The sequence below is a fragment of the Brassica oleracea genome, chromosome C1 (genome assembly GCF_000695525.1).
Source record: "Brassica oleracea var. oleracea cultivar TO1000 chromosome C1, BOL, whole genome shotgun sequence".
NCBI lineage: Eukaryota > Viridiplantae > Streptophyta > Magnoliopsida > Brassicales > Brassicaceae > Brassica > Brassica oleracea.
The window spans coordinates 36,307,353-36,327,556 of NC_027748.1; the positions used below are offsets into that span (position 1 = coordinate 36,307,353).

The 20,204-nt window shown below is 38.6% G+C and overlaps 1 protein-coding gene and 1 pseudogene across 1 annotated transcript; one reads left to right on the plus strand and one right to left on the minus strand.

Annotated features, from left to right (window-relative positions):
* Positions 1-1,097: 1,097 nt before the first annotated feature.
* Positions 1,098-9,674, plus strand: LOC106327126 (serine carboxypeptidase-like 33). The gene is made up of 9 exons (XM_013765193.1): positions 1,098-1,567; positions 1,646-1,753; positions 1,890-1,985; positions 2,136-2,228; positions 2,425-2,513; positions 2,884-3,302; positions 3,425-3,520; positions 9,115-9,220; positions 9,375-9,674. Exons 1-9 carry the CDS (start codon positions 1,300-1,302, stop codon positions 9,522-9,524), a joined length of 1,425 nt encoding a protein of 474 aa, XP_013620647.1. The 5' UTR covers positions 1,098-1,299; the 3' UTR covers positions 9,525-9,674.
* A 3,615-nt stretch (positions 9,675-13,289) lies between these two features.
* Positions 13,290-19,036, minus strand: LOC106338726 (annotated as a pseudogene).
* Between the last annotated feature and the right edge of the window lie 1,168 nt (positions 19,037-20,204).

Genomic DNA, 20,204 nt, shown 5'->3' on the forward strand with positions numbered 1-20,204 from the left:
TGCGACCTGCGACCAGTCGCGCGATCAAAATTCTTTTAATTTTTTAGTCACTGTTTTTTCCGGCGACTTGAATGGAAACCCGCGACTGGTCGTGCGATCAGTCACGCGACATTAAAACGAACAACAACCTGCGACTTGCGACATGCGACCAATCGCAGGTCGCATGTTACGCGATAGCAAAACGAACAACAACCTGCGATTTGCGATCAGTCGCAGGTCGCAAATCGCGCGATAGGTAAAGGAACATGGCCTAAGTAGTTCACTAAAGCACGTGTCTTAGCCTCGTTGGAAGTCTAAAATGTGGGATCTCATTATTGACTTTGGTTCTTAATTAGTGAGCTAATGATAATCACATGATACTTAGTGGAGTTAAACACTTAGCACATAACAACCATCTCAAACCTTCCGGAGAACCGATCTTTTTTTTGGTAAAAAAAGTATTTTCACCTATTTTCCGCCGGAAATCCAAACATTGTAAATAGTCATTCCCAGCGCGAATCAAACCCCGGTGACGGAAGTTACAGCCGCAACTCTTTTACCACTAGATAACCGATTTGAAAATAAAGATTAAACATTAATATTACACTAGAGATTTACGCGCACGATGCATAGTATTTTTCAATTAGTTCAATTATTTAAAATTTGGATAAAATTATAAATTAGTTATTTTGTGAATTAATTTGTTAGAAGTGGATTTGATACTAATAGCTTTTTTGATGAAATGTTTAATTTCTTTATCATCATTAGAAGAATATATGTACAGATTTAAGGAAACTAACAACTAATCTGAAACAACCAAAATTAAAGCATATGAGCCTCAAACCAACGACAAAAAATTTAAAGATTTCTAATAGCATAAATCATAAATCACACATGGATAAAATTTATTTCATATTATGACTCTAAATTAATAGCTTTATTGCTATAATGTTTAAAATATGGATGAACTTGGAAATTGTTAGTTTAGTATAATTCAAACAAAGCAGAAAGAATCTCCCAAGATTTTGATGACATTTCCATTATCTCTACTTTTTTTTGTCAAACTTCTATTATCTCTACTTGTGATACCATAATAATAAGTTATCAAATGGATTGTTCACAACTCAGAAGTGCACATTCAGCTTCCAGCCATTACAATCATGACAGAAATTAAAATAAGAATTGTGAAAACTTATCCTTAACATTTGTGGCCACATACTCTACTTTCCACACTCAACCAACATTCCCAATAAATCACCATTCACCACTTATAGACACACCAGACAAAGGGAAAAACAAGCTAGACAACAAAAATCTGTGATGGATTTGACTCATCCGAGGAGAAAACTAAACTTTCTGCTGATCATCTCATTATTATTACTATCATTACGTCATCAAGATTATAACGTTGAAGCACAAAATTCAGACAAAGTAGTGAATCTTCCCGAACAACCATCCAATCCAAAGATCTCTCACTTCTCAGGTTATGTCAACGTGAATCAAGAAAATACACGAGCACTCTTCTTCTGGTTCTTCGAAGCCTTGTCTGAAGCCCCAACAAGACCTCTAGTTCTCTGGCTCAATGGAGGTATAATTACGTCACTTATACAATATTCTCATTTTTCGTTTTTCTATGGGTTTTATGGATTATGAGTATGTCCCGCAGGTCCTGGATGTTCATCCATTGGATATGGAGCAGCATCTGAATTAGGACCTTTTCGTGTGGTTGAAAATGGGACAAGCCTTAGATTCAATCAATACTCTTGGGTCCAAGGTTTTTCTTTTTGTTCCTTTCTTTTCTTTTTTAACTATGAAATATTACACCATAAAATAAAAGTCGTGACCGGTTTTAAATAATTCAATATGGAAAATTTTAATAGAAATTCACGAAAAAAATCAATGAATTGCAGGAGCGAATATGTTGTTCTTAGAATCACCGGTTGGAGTAGGGTTTTCGTACACCAACACATCTTCCGATTTGGACAACCTCAACGACAGTTTCGTTGGTAAGTACTCCATAACTAGAAGACCATGCAAAAGAACCATCTGAATAAGGTGGTCAGATTTTCAGAAACTGTTTCTTAACTACTGGAAAGCATACTCTAAACTAAATGAAAGTATCTTATAAAAATAAATGTGAAAATGTTTTACAACAGCGGAAGATGCATACAACTTCATGGTTGCTTGGTTTGCAAGGTATCCCCAATATAAGTCTCGTGATTTCTTCATCGCTGGTGAAAGCTATGCCGGTGAGCTTAATTATTTACCCTCATGTTTCTTCTCGAGTTTTTGGATTAGTAACTCGATATAGAATACCAACTAATTAAAAGGCGAAAAGATATAGGACTGAACAAGTACATATAAAACTGAAGCATGAAAAGTGGATTTATCTAATTATTTAGGAAATAATAAAATATGATGTCGTATGGGTTATACTCTTTACAGGTCACTACGCACCTCAGCTAGCCGAGCAAATATACGATCGAAACAAAGTTAAATCAAAAGAGTCCTTCATTAACCTCAAAGGCTTCATTGTACGTATATTTCTGTATTTGCTAGTGCAACTATTAACTACTTGCACGAGGAAAGCGTAACGTTGATCCAATCTGACCGGTGTTTCTTGTTAAAAAGAAACTTTTAATCAACAAAATTTAATGCTAGACCCGACCGCCCATCCGTATAGTATAATAGAAAAAGAATTTACAATATATAATAACACAGACTTATTTGCTGGATATTTTTTTTCAAAGTTAATTATGATATATTTTCGTTCTAATTACGTAATTAACTTTAAAATCAAGTTCAGTCCGCAAGTTTTTGTATTTGCTAACATAATCGCATTTCGATTATTTTAAACAATGCTGCTACAGAATTAATTTGACCACTTTATTTCGTTACACGTAGGTAGGCAATCCATTGACGGACGACGAGTACGATAACAAGGGGATTCTAGAATACGCATGGAGCCATGCAGTAATCTCCGACAATCTCTACGACACCGCAAAACGTAATTGCGACTTCAAGTCATCGAATTGGTCGGAACCATGCAACGTTGCCATGAATACAATGTTCCAAAAATACAAAGAGATTGATATTTATAATATATATGCTCCCAAGTGCACCACCAGTAACTCATCAGCAGCTTCCTTCTTAGGAGTTTTCAATAAGTCTCCGGCAATGAAAGACTGGTTCAAGCGAGTGAGATGGTTTGAAGGTTACGATCCTTGTTACTCTGATTATGCTGAAAAATATTTCAACAGAGTTGATGTTCGAACGTCTCTTCATGCCAGTACACGAGATGTATCAAGGTGGAAGGTTTGCAAGTAAGTTTTATGCATGATAGTTCTGAATTTCCTAATTATTATGTTCTTACAACTCCTAATTATTATTAAAACAAGGTTGACATATTAAATTTGAAAATAGTGTTTTTTTACTTATGGTACAGTGATTCGATATTGCAAACGTACCAATTCACTGTCTCCTCAATGTTGCCGACCTATAGTAAGCTCATCAAAGCTGGTCTCAAGATATGGGTTTATAGGTACGATCTACATCTATCTTCTTCTGCTATATGTCAAAGAGAGAATACAATCTCGTGCCGTTTTATTAATCTTACAAAAAGTTTATATACATAAGAGGGTAAGTCTTCGTATCCTCTCCATATAAGGAATATTCACATATTGAGAGATATGATTAATATATTATACGATATTTATACATGAGTCTTCAATACTCCCCCTCAAGTTGGAGTATGAAGATTACGAATGCCCAACTTGTGACGCAAGTATGCGAATTGTTGTGAACCCAATGCCTTGGTCAAGATGTCAGCAGGCTGCTCCGTCGTGCTGATATAAGCTGTAGCTAGTTTACCCTCTTGAATAACATCTCGAACAAAATGACAATCCACCTCCATATGCTTAGTTCGTTCATGGAAAACTGGATTCGATGCTATGTGTAGTGCTGCCTTATTATCACAATGTAGACGCATCGGACCCTTATGCTCGTCATCGAAAGCTGATAGTAGTTGCCTATCCCATAGTAATTCACGTGTAGTAAAACCCATCGTTCGATACTCTGCCTCAGCAGATGAGCACGATACTGTTGGCTGCTTCTTTGTCTTCCACGCAATAGGCGAGTCTCCTAACAGAACAACATAGCCTGTGAGCGACCTGCGAGTTATAGGACATGCCGCCCAGTCCGAATCACAGAATGCTTTAAGAGATAAGTCAGAGTCCGAGCTCAATAATATACCCTGGCCTGGACATCCTTTAAGATAGCGTACAACCCGAATCGCAGCCTCCCCAATGCTTAGTACGTGGGTGTTGCATAAACTGAGTTAAGATATGCACCGCATAAGACAGCTCTGGTCGAGTATAAGTCAGATAAACCAAGCGACCCACTAATCTTCTATATCCCTCTGGATCACGAAAGAAAGCTCCTTCACTTGTAGCTAACTTTTGATTTTGTTCCATTGGTGTCGCAGCCGGCTTACTCGAGATCACTCTCTGAAACAATGTCGAGAGCATATTTGCGCTGAGATAAGTAGATTCCTGCATCAGATCGAGCAACTTCGATTCCAAGAATGTACTTCAGTGGCCCCAAGTCTTTCATGTGAAAGCACTGACTCAAGTATCCTTTGAACTTCTTAATCTCGCCTGAATCATTCCCACCAATCAACAAATCATCCACATAGATAAGAACATACAGTCGCATAGTTCCACGCGTTAACACAAACATTGAGTAATCAGACTTCTTCTGAACGAAGCCATACCCTTTTAAAGCTGCAGTAAGCTTAGAAAACCAGCAACGAGGAGATTGACGCAGTCCATATATTGACTTCTTCAGTTTACAGACCTTGTTCTTATCTTTTGAAGCAAACCCCGGAGGTAACTTCATATATACGTCTTCCTCAATATCTCCATGGAGGAATGCATTGTGAACATCCATTTGATAGACCTCCCATTTCTTGACAGCCGCTATTTTCAAAAACGTCCTCACCGTAGTCATCTTGATAACTGGTGCAAATGTCTCATTATAATCAACTCCCTCTTCTTGTCTATTTCCATACGCGACCAACCTTGCTTTATATCTTTCAATCTCACCATTTGCCTTGTATTTGATGGTAAAAACCCAGCGACATCCAATCGCCTTCTTTCCCGGTGGAAGGTCTGTAACAAACCATGTGTCCTTTGTCTCAAGAGCATCAACCTCACCTGAGATTGCATTGCGCCATCTTTTATCTTTCACTGCCTCAGCATACGATTTAGGTATATATCCTTCTGTAACAGCTGCAAGGAATGCACTATGCGCACCAGAGAATTTGTCACACGATACATAGTTAGAGATCGGATATAGTACTGTACCTTGGCTCGAAGACGCTGTATTAGGCGGAGCAGGGGAGAGTGGAGAAGGGTCTATGGAGCATCGAGCATTATAAACCATGTAATCATTAAGGCGAGTCGGTTTGGTTTTCATACGCTGACCTCTTCCCAGATTTTTATCTTCCACAGTAACTGGTGTAGTTTCAACAACCTCTTCTTCTACATTAACACAGGTTTCGACGATATGATCACTCCCCCTGTCCTCAACAGTAGGTGAAGATAAAACTCTCTGAATCTCCAAAAAAATCTTCATCGTACACAACTGCTTGTGGAGATGAGTGTGTTGTCAATGGAGTTGACTCATCTGAAGCTAGTGTAGCAAAAGGGAACTCAGATTCATTGAACACCACATCTCGAGAAACAAAGAATTCTTTCTTTTGGATATCATACACACGCCATCCCTTCTGTCCAAATGGATACCCAACGAACACACACCGACGACTCCTCTCTCCAAATTTATCTTTATGGCGAGACTGTTTATGGGCAAAGCACAAGCTTCCAAATACCCGTAACTGACTAAAGTCTGGTGTCTTGCCATACAACATCTCGTACGGCGTCTTATCGCCCGCTCCAATCAGCGTCTTCTTAGTACGGTCCTGAAATATACACAACTCATCAGTGAATGTAATTGATCCCTTAACAACTTTAAGCAACTTTGCTACTGAGATCAAAGAACAAGTCAAGTCTTTAGAATATAAGACTCCTTTTAACCATAAATCTCCTCCTAGACACAAATCTCCATGTTTTATGGCTAAGGCACTCTTGCCATCCGGTAAACCAATATCACAAGGAGCAATATCAGTAACATTAGACAAATAACGCAGATTCCACGTCATATGGTTCGACGCACTAATAAACTCTGCATATTTTTTTTTACCATTCAGCTTTTCACTACTCTCTGCATTTTCTGATTTTTGAGATGACAGAAAACTGAGAAGAGCAGTCCATTGATCATCGTTAAGTTGCGGAAGAGAATGACGATCGTATGAACTTTCCTTCTTTGCTGAATTTGCTAAGACGTGAGGCATTTGTGCCATGTGGGCACGTCCATAGGTTCCGCGCCCTCCACTGCGGCCTGCTGCACCACCTCCACGTCCAAACCTTCCATGACCTCTGCCTCCTCTTCCTCTTTCACTGAAGTCTCTGCCTCTCTCACCCCAATACTCAGGATAGCCTATCAACTGATAACAATCTAACTTTGTGTGTCCAGTCTTTCCACAATGCCCACACACCGTCTCTTTTGAGGCAAAGCGGTTCCCTGCATTTGCTGAAAATCCAACAACTTCAGTTGGAGTCTCCCTGTTCCGTGCTATGGTTTGCTGTCGCTCTTCGCGAACAATCCGCTGATACACTTGTGTGAGCTTGGGAAGTGACTCAATGCTTGTTATGGTAGAGCGCACTGTCCCAAATCTCGTTGTATCCAAGCCATTCAAGAATGTATTTGTCTTCTCTTCATTCCTATCTTCCTCCAGTTGCTGTGCAAGTTCTCCACAGCTACACGTCCTGATCGGTTTATACACCGCTAGTTCATCCCACATCTTCTTCAGCTTTCCATAATACACCAAAACAGAGTCTCCATCCTGCCTACAGTTCGCTATCTCACCTCGCAGCTCACTGATACGAGGTCCGTTTCCAACAGAGAACTGTAGTTTAATATCCTCCCACAGAGAATATGCTTCATCCACCATTGAGATCGAACTTTTGAGTGTTGGTTCGACTGTATTCATGATCCATGCCACCAACATCGAGTTCACTACATCCCACTGCTCTATCTCATCCTCCTTTTCTGGTTTTGTTAGTGTTCCGTCAATGAAACCCAACTTTCTCTTGGTGCGCAAGGCGTTCCGCACATGCTTTGCCCAATCCTCGTAGTTTTCTCCCTTTAGTTGAACCGTCGTGATCACGTTTCCTGGTCCATCTGATGGATGAAGGTAAAACGGTGACAGAGTTTTCTTCTCCATCCCTGTTAACATACCAGCGCCGCCTTCCGCAAGCCCTCCGTCATCTTTCTTTGTCCCCATCGTTTCTTTCTGCAAAATTTTCTTCTCTTTTTTTCTGGTTAATTCTCTATGAACACTTGTGGCTCTGATACCATGTCAAAGAGAGAATACAATCTCGTGCCGTCTTATTAATCTCACAAAAGGTTTATATACATAAGAGGGTAAGCCCTCGTATCCTTTCCATATAAAGAATATTCACATATTGAGAGATATGATTAATATATTATACGATATTTATACATGAGTCCTCGGTACTATATAACAGGTGTTATTTTTTCATTCAACATTGGTTTAAAATTTATACGTCAAATAGTGGTGGCCATACTACGCCCACTCAAATTCAACAGATTAAATATCGTAAAATTAGTCGTTAATTCAATGTTTTTTATTCCCTCAGCTGTTTTTTTATAATAAAACGGACCAATTTCAATTACGTTGCGAGGCTATAATATTAGAGGAACCCAAGAAAGTATTGCTTAAACATAATAATAGACACGAGATTCTTGAAGGAACACAAAGGATTTAAATAAAACCTAAGTGTTTGAATTTCTTTATCTTTACCACTTTTCGCTTTTTTCTTCTTCTTATAAATCATGAATTTTGGGGACAATTTCAATTTATAACACAAAATAGTTTAAGAGTAGCCTCTTATTAGACATTCAAAATGAGTCCTAATTCATTTCCAGGAAAGTATTCTTTTTTACAACCCCTCTGAACAGGGGCGGACTCACGCCTATAGGAGGTGTGGCACGTGCCACAGCCTAATTTATAAAAATTCTTGTAGAAAAGTGGACACAGATGAAAATTAACAGCTCTTTGCTTAAATGATTGAACAGTGCCCCATATAACTCTAGACAAGCCGTAGGCTTGTTTTTAATTTCCAGATTTTCTTAACTCATTTATTATATCGTATTTACCCTTTCATAAAGATTTGTTATTTCACCTTTGTTTCTTTTTTTTTGTTCTCGTTTGTTTCTTTGTTACTAGTAGAAAATAAAATCTTTTATTCTTTTTCTTTAAGATTAGATTTTTACCTTTTCTAAAATAAAAGTCACTTTATTTAAGTTTTACATTAACAATTTTTTTTATCAAACTTAAATTAAAGTAAATATTTTTTTCAAAACTTAAATTATAATTTTGTAATATTACTTAAAGGTATTCAATATTATACAAATGTTTATCATTTTTATTTAATTAATTTTAAAATAAATACAAAAATTTAAAGATTAATGTAATTAAAAATACATTATAGTATTTATAATTGATATTTATTTATATATATATATAGTGCTCCATGTTGATATTTTAGTTTAAAATTGATATGTTAGAAAAAAAATTATGATAGCTATAATTTATCCACCAAACTATTGTACGTACGTATGCTATGATATGGTGAAAGTGGTGATATTTTAGTTTAAAATTGATATGTTAGAAAAAAAATTATGGTAGTTTTTGAAAATATAAAGAAAATTTCCAATATAAAATTTTTCTGAATAAAATATTGATGATTCATAGGAGGATACCCGAGATTCATGAAGTAATCTCACCGAAGATTCTATGATAGCTATAATTTATCCACCAAACTATTGTACGTACGTATGCTATGATAGCTATATTCTATGATAGCTATACTTACGTCCCTTTTTTTTTTTGGATTAACATCTTTATTGAAATAATATTTCTACCCTTATCTTTTTTAATTAAAGCATGAGAATGTATGCATAGACTGTTAAACATTTGCTAGTGCCTGACAGTGGAGACGCCGACGGGAGGGTGCCGGTGATTGGAAGTCGGTATTGTGTTGAAGCGTTAGGTCTTCCCGTCAAATCTGAATGGCGCTCTTGGTTCCACAATCATCAGGTTAATGTAAATTTATTGTTTACGGTGGTTATATACATATTGAATGTATCATCTTATTTTTAGTTAGCCTATATCATTGTAGATTCTACATTTGCTTTTAGGTATTTATGTATTCAAGTCTTTTTTCGTTATGTGATTGTTGTGATTTGTGAAGGTTGGAGGGAGGATAACGGAGTACGAGGGAGGGTTAACGTTTGTAACAGTGAGAGGAGCTGGACACTTGGTTCCTCTCAATAAACCTGAAGAAGCTCTCGCACTTTTCAGTTCCTTTCTTAATGGTCAAGCACTTCCGTCACTCCCCTAGATATTATCACAATATCATATATATATACTGTCTTTTCTTGTTTGTTTGTTACTGGTTCTAAAATAAAACATGGATAAATCATAAATAATAAATCCAATCACATGTACATATTACTGTTCTATTTCTACTATCCAACCATCTAATGGTAATAATAATGAGTTTGGACAACAAGTATCACATGAATTTGTACGAAAGGTGTGAAAACGTAAATACACATATCTAAATTCATCTGAGTTTAAGATTTTTGTTTTCCTTCATCTGAGTGGTGAGTACATGATTTGCCGTGTCAGTCACATTAGATATTACCCATCTCAACCACGTCTTGTTACGCCTTCTCTTAGTTGTGTTATGACAGGCCCGGGGAGAACAGCAAGGACACGATATCGTGTTTCCTCTTCTTTTTTGCCATTCCAATATCATTTACACAATTAATTTCATATAAACTAGTATTTTAAGACGATTTGTCTTCCATTTTACTCCTATTTGTAAGAGAGATCGACTCTAGCCTTCAAAATTCCTTTTCACTAGATGTACTCTTGATTTGAAATCCAAGAGCATTGTTGTATTCCATACCATTTGCTACTTTGTGTGATGGTCCGTTTGGATTGGAAAGTACAACAAAACTCATACTTATGAAATTCGAATTGTTTTAGAGCGCTTAACATCACAAATTAAGGTGACTATTCTGAAGTTTAAATTTTTTGAAGGATAATCTACCTTTTTTTATGACTTTACTCGTGTTGTACTTTCAAAAAAAAAAATTTCACATGTTGTTTAAGTTTTCATCTCTATCTTTTATTGCTGTGTTGTATAAAATTTTCTGTTTGTCCCACATCATTTATTAGTTTGCATCTCTATCATATATGAATAAAATATGTCGTGCTTAAGAAAAAAATACCAATACTATAAAAGAAATTGCATAAAATCTTTCAACTGAATTTTGATAATGTTTTGATTTTCCAATTGTCCCCAAAAACATTCCAGTTATATAGTTTGTCTATTATAGTTACTAGGTAATACTCGCGCTACCCCGCGGAAGTTTTTTATATAAAAGTTTTATAAGTATTATATTTTATAGATTTATTTTTCAACTTTTAATATTAAATAAAATTTGATTAAAATGAGATATCAATAGACTATCAGTGCTAAATTTCAAGTGTGAGGGAATTTCAACTTTTTTTTTATTTTCTGAGATATTTTATATCTATTTTTAATTTAATGATATTTCTGAATAATTGAGAAATTTTGTTTGTAATGTATAGGTTGTGTTTTTTGGTCTAGTGTGAAGTTTGGTCTCATTTATTCTTATTTAAAACTTAATTGTTGATTTGTAAAAATACATTGTAAATATATGTTACTTGAAAATGTAGTGAAGTTATAACCATATCTCGTACTGGTTAGGAATGTACACTTCAAAAAGAAGATGATTCACATAATAATATTGAACAAAGTCAATGCTTCATTCACTTAACAGATGGATTGCTCCCTCTATGATTGATACAGATTGTTAGATTCCTGCAACTTTTATGAACTTCCTCTTGTATTCTATAAAATACTGAACTTGGTGATACAACGGAATTGCGGTGATGTTTCGAACAAGATGCTTGATTATCACTGAGTTTCTCTAGGTCTGGTGATTCTGTTGTTGTTCTTGTTGATGATCACTAGATTATAAACTTTGTCTCATCTCCAGTGCTTTTAACCTGGCTATTTGAAGCTTGTACAAGATCTTAACAAAAAGAAATTCCAATAAAATGATCATGGTTTGCTTCGTTTCTGTGAGCTTTTAATAAATAAAACAGGAACTCGAGGTTTTTAACGGCAGCTTATGCTTTCACCTTCTGCATATTTTCTCAGGCTGCTGTCTTCGGTTCCTATCTTTGCAATCTGTAAGCAATCATACAAAGAAAAAATGAAAGATTCATGGCTGTTCTGAGATCATTTTTGCTCTTTTATCCATTTTTACTTCTCACCTCACATCTACAAGGATTTATTTTTACAAGACCTGCTCTAATTTCAACCACAGAAATTTAACAACCATAGAATGAGCTGAGTAGTTAAGTTATTGAGGAGACTAAAGACGATTATTGTTAATACAACTCTTCTGGGCTCATATGGGTAGCTATATCTCAACCAACATTACACTGCTGTCGTCATCTCTCACTCCTTTGTATTCTCTGCTTTCGCCTCTACTCTGACGTCCTTTATGAAGTGATGAAGTTTCTTAACCCATCAAATAAATCCACCTCATGCTATGTCCTTGATTTTAGTCAGCTTATTTCTTCCTGAAATAGTAATGAAGTCCGTAGTAAGCTTTGTTTCATCCTTTCCAAATAAATCAATCTTAGGATCAAAATTAATACCTAATGAAAACTATGGGGGCTTGCTTTGGAGAGGAAGAGGAAGAATCCTAATGCGTTGATGTGATGTGTACAAAAAAAATGTGATGTGTATGAACTTCGTTTTAGAAAGTTGTAAGAGTTTACAGACCCAAAAAATTTTAGTTATTTTTTTAAAAGACTGATACTTAAATCTTTATTAAACTGTCAAAAATATGCAAAACTCAGCATCACAAATTATGAGCAACACTCATATAAAAAGCTCATTCGTATATCTAAAAGCTTACTATTGTTTTTTTTGAAACTTAGGCTCCGAATGGTGACGGCGGATTTAGTATTAAAAGCGGTGCAGAATTAAAGTGTAGGACGGTGCAACTGCGGTTCATGCGGAATTAGAGTGTGGTACGGTACAACTGCGGTTTTAAGTAAAAAGTGGTGCGGAATATTGTTTGATTGGTGACATATATATTTGCGGTATTGAGTAATTATTTAATTAATAAAATAATAATAATGTAAAATATGGAAAATATTTAAATAATAGAACTATTATATTAACATAATAAATATATTTTAAATAATATATTTTAAATAAAAATTTTTGATTGGTAAAAAAATTATTATACTGTATAAATAAATTAATATTAAGTAGTGTTAATGATGTAAGTTTATCAACTACAATTTTATATTTTTATAGATCTGTATTTTAAAAATAATTATTTATAATTTGTAATGAAATAAAAAAAATTTTATTTAGGCACCTTTAAATTAAGTCATAAAAACATAAAATAACAATAAATTTTTATTAATTTGCTGATTTTTGAATCTAGCTTACTGTATTTTTTATATTTTTATTTTATTTTTTTTGGTTTGGAGATGACACATTTGAAAAAAGAAACTTTTTTTTTTCTGTTAAAACACATGAAGGTATATTACTTTGGATCAAACTAATCGGCATACTTCACTTACTTTTAATAGAATATATAAATATAATGCAAAAACTAAACAATTGTAGCTATAAATTTGCTAAAAGTAACTATGAAGTTTGTAGCAATCTCGTTGCCTTATTGATTACGTTATATTTTAGTAGCTATTCTTACGGTACATTTATTGAAAATAAATTAATTTTTAGAAAATAATGTTAAAAATTGTTATCCGGTGCGTTATTCTCAAAACCGCTGGGTATTGACTGCTTTCCAATTTTGAAGTGCGGTTTGTTGATTTGCTGAGTAAATTTTATTGTATGCGTTTTTGCTTTTTCTTTTTCGAAAACCGCAGTACATCTGACAAAAAAGTGTGATTGGTGCACTAAAAGCATTGTTGTGAAAACCGCTTTGAATTCCGCGATGGTGTTGTCACCATTCATTTTTTTTTTTTTGGTAAGCTGCAGGAGACATTAGTCCCCTACTTTTTATTTAAAATATAAAAGTTACATGCAAATCTGCCGAGGTTTCGATATCCCATTAATATCCTCCAAAGAAATATCACCAACGCTATCAGGAACAAACTCGAAAACATGCAAACCAAATGATAAAGAAAGAGCATAAGTAGCTAATCCATCGGCTAGATGATTAGCTTCCCTATACACATGCGAAATCTTGACTATCCAGTCTCTTGTTATGAAGCCATAGCACAGACGTACTAGGAATGACAGGGGATGAGAGTCATTAATCCCTGTCCGAAGAAAATCCACCACACTCTCTGAATCCACTTCCAGCTCTACCCGACGAAACCCACGCTCCCATGCTATGCACAGCCCATAGTATACTCCCCACAACTCTGCCATAGGGGCGGAGCAAATCCCAATAGTAAGCGCAAAGCCTCCATGCCACATTCCATACTCATCTCGCAGAACTCCTCCTGCCGTGGCAAGACCCGGATTACCTTTAGCTGCTCCATCAGTATTGATTTTGATCCATCCGGAAGGTGGTTTCTGCCAAGATATCTGCCTCTCCACACGTTCCCTCCCTCGACTGCGTCCACTAAGCTTATCATTCGCTACAACCACTTCCCGAGCTTTTTCTCTAAGAAATTGAACCCTGTCGCGACACTTCCCTTCATCTCCAAACACGTAACCACACCTCCATTTCCAACACCACCAAACTGTTAAAGCAAAGAGCGTGGGCCATGAGTCTCCCCAGATCGGTTCTCTCTTCGCAAGGTTCTCAAATAGCCATTCTAGAAGGGGCAGAGTAAAAAAGCGTTGCTGTTTACTTCTAGGGACAAGTCGTATCCACAACCCTTCAGCCGCCGGACATTCCCGAAGCACATGGAGTATCGTCTCATCTCCACCTTTGCACAACGGGCATACACTATTTTCACTCAAGTGTCGGCGTTTACGTTCCATGTTTGTCATGATCACCTGATGGGTTACCAACCACAAGAATACCCGGACCCTCTCTGGGTTTATAACACTCCACACCCGCCTATACAAAGCTTCCATATTAGGCCTCGGTACCGTGTTTCTTGTGAGGAAAGTATAAGCTGACTTCACAGTGAATAGGCCATCTTTACTCTCTCCCCACGACATTCTATCTCTAGCGCCAGTTACCTCATCAAGCACTACTGAAGCCAACCTAAGACGGTTCATTTCTGACATATATGGTTCGATTCTCTCCTGTATCCAACCTGTTCCCGTCTGCCATAAATCACAAACCCGTTCCTCTAATCTCTCTTCAGGTACCTCGACCGTACTTAACTCAGACAAAGATTCCTTCAACAGCCATCTATCCCTCCAGAAGCGAATCCGACTGCCATCACCAGTCACCCAAGCCATTCCCGGAATAACAACCTCACGTAACCCCATCATCAAACTCCTCCATGTCGGCGACCACGTCCCCCGTGTTTGTAGCCACAATGGATTGTCTATTTCTCCCACATGGAACTTCTTCCTCAGTATCTTCACCCATAATCCGTCTTGCGTATTAAGCAGCCTCCAGCCCAATTTTGCTAATAAGGCAATGTTCATTTCTTTTGCCAAACGTATTCCCAATCCGCCTTCACACTTTGGTCTGCAGATCTTTTCCCAAGAGAGCAGATGTTGTTTCCTGCTGCCCTCATTGCTTCCCCAAATAAAAGACCTAGCAATTTTGTCCAACTGATCTAGTGTAGCTACCGGAAGAGCTATAGTGCTCATTGTATGCACCGGAATGGACGCAAGAACAGATTTAGTAAGTGTTATCCTCCCTGCCAAGCTCAAAAACCTCCTCTTCCAACCAGCCAGCTTCGAAGACACTTTCTCAACTACATCGCCAAACGTCTCCTTGTTTATTCTTTTTTGTAAAACAGGCATACCCAAATATTTTCCTAACTCTTTGGTTCCCTTTATACCACTTTCCCTGCTTATGGAGTCCGCTAAATCCCGGTGCACATTCTCAGAGAAAAAGATTAGAGATTTCTCTAGACTTACTTTTTGTCCTGAAGCTCCACAAAATCTCTCCAGCACTTTGCGAATCACTCGAATCTGGGATATTGATGCCTCTGCAAACAAGATCAAGTCGTCCGCAAAACAAACATGGGACAATGATGGCCCACCTCTAGATAGCTTTATTGGCTTCCATTCTTTTTTGGCAACAGAGAGTTCAATTTGATGACACAATCGTTCCATGCACAGTACAAAGAGATACGGTGATAGAGGATCTCCCTGTCTAAGTCCACGTTGAGGTTTAAATGCCTCTGTCCTCTCTCCATTCCATAATAGACTCATTCCCGGGTTCATCACGCATTGCATAATCCATTGAATCCACATCTCTGGGAGTTTTGCTGCTTGGAGAGTGTCGTCTAAGAAATCCCATCGGATCCGATCATAAGCTTTTTCGAGATCCAACTTGAGTAACATCCACCCTCTGCGACCCTTCTTCTTTCTCATCGAGTGAACTGCCTCTTGTACCACCACAATATTATCAGCACTGAGCCTGCCAGGGATGAAACTAGCCTGTGCTGGACCAATGAGATTTGGCATAAGCTTCTTTAAACGCAACACCATCGCCTTTGTTATTGTCTTGAACAAAACGTTACATAAGCTTATAGGACGAAATTGCATAATCATCTCCGGCTTAAGGACTTTTGGGATTAGAACCAGCATTGCATCATTCATACCTTCGGCGAGGACTCCTGATTCAAAGAACTCTAGCCCACACCTTGTGACTGACTCACCCACTACTTCCCATGAGTCATGATAGAAAACAGGTTGAAACCCATCTGGACCTGGAGCTTTGAACTTGCTCATTGATCGAACCGAAGTCTCAACATCCACTGCAGAAAAAGGTTTGTTTAAAATTTCTTTCTCCTCTCTTGTGAAATCCGTAAACCCTTCCCGCGGGAGCTTCTCCGTGTCTAAACTTATGTCATCCGTTGAGTACAGTCTTTTGTAATAGGTTATTGCTAGCTTTTCCAGTTCCTCCGACTGATCAATCCACCTACCATCATCGTCCTTCAGCATATCAATTCTGTTTCTCTTCCTCCGAACAATTGTACTCGTATGGTAATAGTTTGTATTTCTATCCCCAAACACAACCCATTTCTCGCGTGACTTCTGGTACCAGAGAACTTCCTCCTGCTCAAGAACAATATCAAATTCTTTCTGTAAAACCCCTTCCCTCTGCAGCAAGTCATCAGTCGGGTTCCTCTCCAAATCTTCCTGAATTTCTCTGATATCATTCATTAACTTTTCCTTCCTTTGCTTCACATCACCAAATACCTCTTTATTCCACTGTTTAAGCTTTACTTTTAAGGCCTGAAGAGCCTCAGGAGTGCGCATATCCCCATTCCAAGACGCCAAGAGTAGCTCTTTAAAGCCCTCATGCTTAAGCCATGCAGCTTCGAACCGAAAAGGTCTCCTCCCAGGATTAACTCTCTGTTCAGGCTCTAGTTGCACATATAGTGGTGTATGATCTGACGCGAGGAATGGAAGATGAGCAACGACCGCCTCCTGCCATCTTACCCGTGCCTGGGCGCTACACAAGACCCTGTCCAACCTTTTCGCTATGAAGTTCCGAGTATCCTTTCCTCTTCTCCATGTGAATGTATTTCCCCTGAACCCCATATCCACCAAGGCTAGCTCATTTATCCATTCTCCAAACGCCAGCGAGTCTGGTGAGAGTCTACCATTCCCTCCTGACCTCTCATCCAATCTCAAAATCGTATTAAAATCACCACCTACCAATACCGGTTCCGTAATACCTTCAATCACCCGTTTTAGCTGTCCCCACAGATTACTTCGACGACTCACTGTAGGCGCAGCATAGACCGCAATAAGATGAATGATTTCCATCCCAATCTCCACCCGTGCATGAACAAACTGTTCTGACGATTCTACGACCGTAAGAACTCCAACATTATTTCTCCACAAGAGCCAAATACCTCCACTTTGGCCAACTGCATCCACCCGAAAAGAGTTATCAAAACCTAAGCTCTGACAGATCTTCATCGCCTTATCTCCTCCCGCATGAATCTCGAAAAGCGCAAGAAAATCTGTGTTGAACTTCTTCAAAATATACCGAATAGATCGTCTGAAATTGGGTTTGTTTGCCCCCCGGCAATTCCAGAATATGCAATTCATCATCTTTTTGATTTTAAGGTCTAAGAGAACTACCGGGGTACCCTGTTATGCAAGGGACAAAACCCTTCCATCTCCCTGCGAGCTCATCTGTATCTCCAAGTCTCCTTGTTCCCTCTCGCTGGTGATATTATCCATCGGATTTGCCAGTTCCTCATCTCGTAACTGCAGCGGTGTCTCTGCAACCCCAATTGCCGCCGCATTTTCTCTGAATTGATCAACATCTCTCCCTGCATCCAACCTCTCCACTCTCAGTCTCTTACCAGACTCCGATAGACTGATCTCACCTTTAGTCGGGCCAAAAACCAACCCTCTGGCGGGCTGATTATTCAATTTTTTGGGCCTTCCCCGTGGTGCCTCTCCTGTCTTCTTATCTCCAGCCCACTTATCTTTGTTCCCCACTTTCAAACCCGTCATTATGTTTGCTTTCCCGCCAAAGATCATAGTCTCTTTGCCACGCGAGATTTCCTTACCTCTGTTTCTATCCACATTCATATCCTGATTCTCCTTATTTTCTTCTCCCACAACAAATTCTTCCCGTGTTTCTCCCAAGTTTGTGTCCATCTCCAAACTCCCGTATTTATTAGATAAAGCAATCTCTGCGGTTTTCCCACCGTGAGCGATCTCTTGGTTCTGACTTGCCTCTCCACTAGTTTCACCCATCATGTTCTTTGTCTGTCTGGTCCGCATCTGCGACCCTCTCCTTGGTCCCTTTGCCCGAACAAAACCATCCTCTTGCCTTTGTTGTTCTTGTCTATTCTCCAGTCCATTTTTGGCCTGCGACTCTGCATTTACGGCCAAGTTAGCTATTCTTTCCGCAATCATCTTCGGACATCCATGCACCAAATGTCCATAAATTCCACATTTTGAACAAATAACTGATAGACCCTCATAGGCTACGAAGTATCTCTCTCCGTTTATTAGCACTGTCCCTTTCAAAGGTTTTGCAAGGTTCACTTCAACGCATATTCTCGCAAATCTTGCCCTTTCAAAATTCAATGTGGTCAGATCAACACGAATTGGTCTCCCCAGTCCTTTAGCAATGCCCATGAGTATTGATCGGTGGTAGAAATTCACTGGGATGTTCGACAGTCTGATCCAAACCGGTGTCGTAACAATGTCATCTCTGAGGGGATCAAACTCTGGCGACCAAGCTCTCACCATGAGGTAACTACCAAAAGCCCTCCATGGGCCTCCTGTTAACGCTGCCAAGTAATCTTCTTCCTTCTCGAACCGAACCATGAAGAATTGTCTTGGTAAGTCCATTACATGCATTACTCCCTTCGGACGCCATAGTTCTCTTAGTTTCTTGTTCAAGGCAGTTATCGCGACACTCCTTCCCAAAACCCTAATAATCATACACTGCTTCCACATCCCGTTCATCGCTTCCAGCACTTCCGATTCGATCGTGATTGATGGTTCACCATCCTCCCCATTCGGAAAGTCCACCCGAAGCCGCTCCGCCACAAACGAATCATCCATAATACTCTCTGGATTTGGCATTCCTCCCCCGTTCGTACCCGCTGCCTTAGCTGCCCACGAGATTACCGCATCTGGTGGATCTCCTGGTGGTCTCGCTCTCTCCCCCACGTCCATCATGGTTGCATCTCGATCTCCCGCCTCCAAAACCCTACCTTCGCCAATCGCCAAAACCCTACCATTCATTACCTTGGCTTACTATTGTTTCAGAATATATATATATCCAATCATAGTTATTTGATTCGTTATCTCTTATATGTTTTGTGCAATAAAAAACTTCTCTACTACAACTCTTTTGAAGTACGACAGTAGAAGAAGAAAGAAACTCTGATTTATAAACAAACTGGAAAACCACATTAGATGTGTAACCGAGCACGACAAATCTCTCGCCTTTGTGATCATACAAAGGAACATAACGTATCCCCTGTCTCAGCTCGCCACAGACAAACATGTCTGTCCCGAGAAGTCGTCCTTCTCTGGCATGAACTTCAACCGTGAGCAACGCCAGCTCTGGTACTGTGAGCGGAAACTCAAACTACTCGTCCCAAAATGGCCCCCAAGTGTTTTCTTCTTTCTTTATTTTCTTAATTACTCTATCACCTCTTACTCCTGTTAGCCCCACCTGCTTTCACAAAAAAAAATAGTTCAATGCATATGAAATAGATCCCATAGTAGAGAATCTCAATGTATTAAGCATCTAAATCAAAGTGGACACGAGGCACAGCGGAATGTAGCAATCGTGTTTCCCCTGACCTTATGAGAATCTGAGAGAAAAATACTTTGACGATAGCAGGATATAATATAAGCAATAACTAAATGAGACAAACACTTTTTACGTGGAAAACCTCCTCGATGTGAGAAGGAAAAACCACGGGACCGTAGTCCACTCAACAATCCACTATATAAATGTATGTGAGTACAACCACGTCCTCCCTGTTCAACAACCTGAACAGAACAGAGACTCAAGCTACAAAGAGCTATCTCCAACACAAGAATAACAACAACAAGAGAGCAACACAAAGCTTCAAAACCCGCAGAAACCAAACGACCTCAGCTCACAAGGATTCCAGCAACCAGAGACTAATCCCACCGTACAAATCCAAGATAAACCAATCAAAAATACCTCTGCCAAATTTCAGCTCAATCAGAGAAGATCTCACCGTCGGATTTACCAAACACTCAAGACAGCACTACTGAAGAACTGTGACGACCAGCTTCACTAAAACCTAGACAACAGAAGATCCAACCGTTGAAATCTAAATCCCTTCGGTGAAAATTTAACTCACTGACTGTAGAAGCTTCCCACAA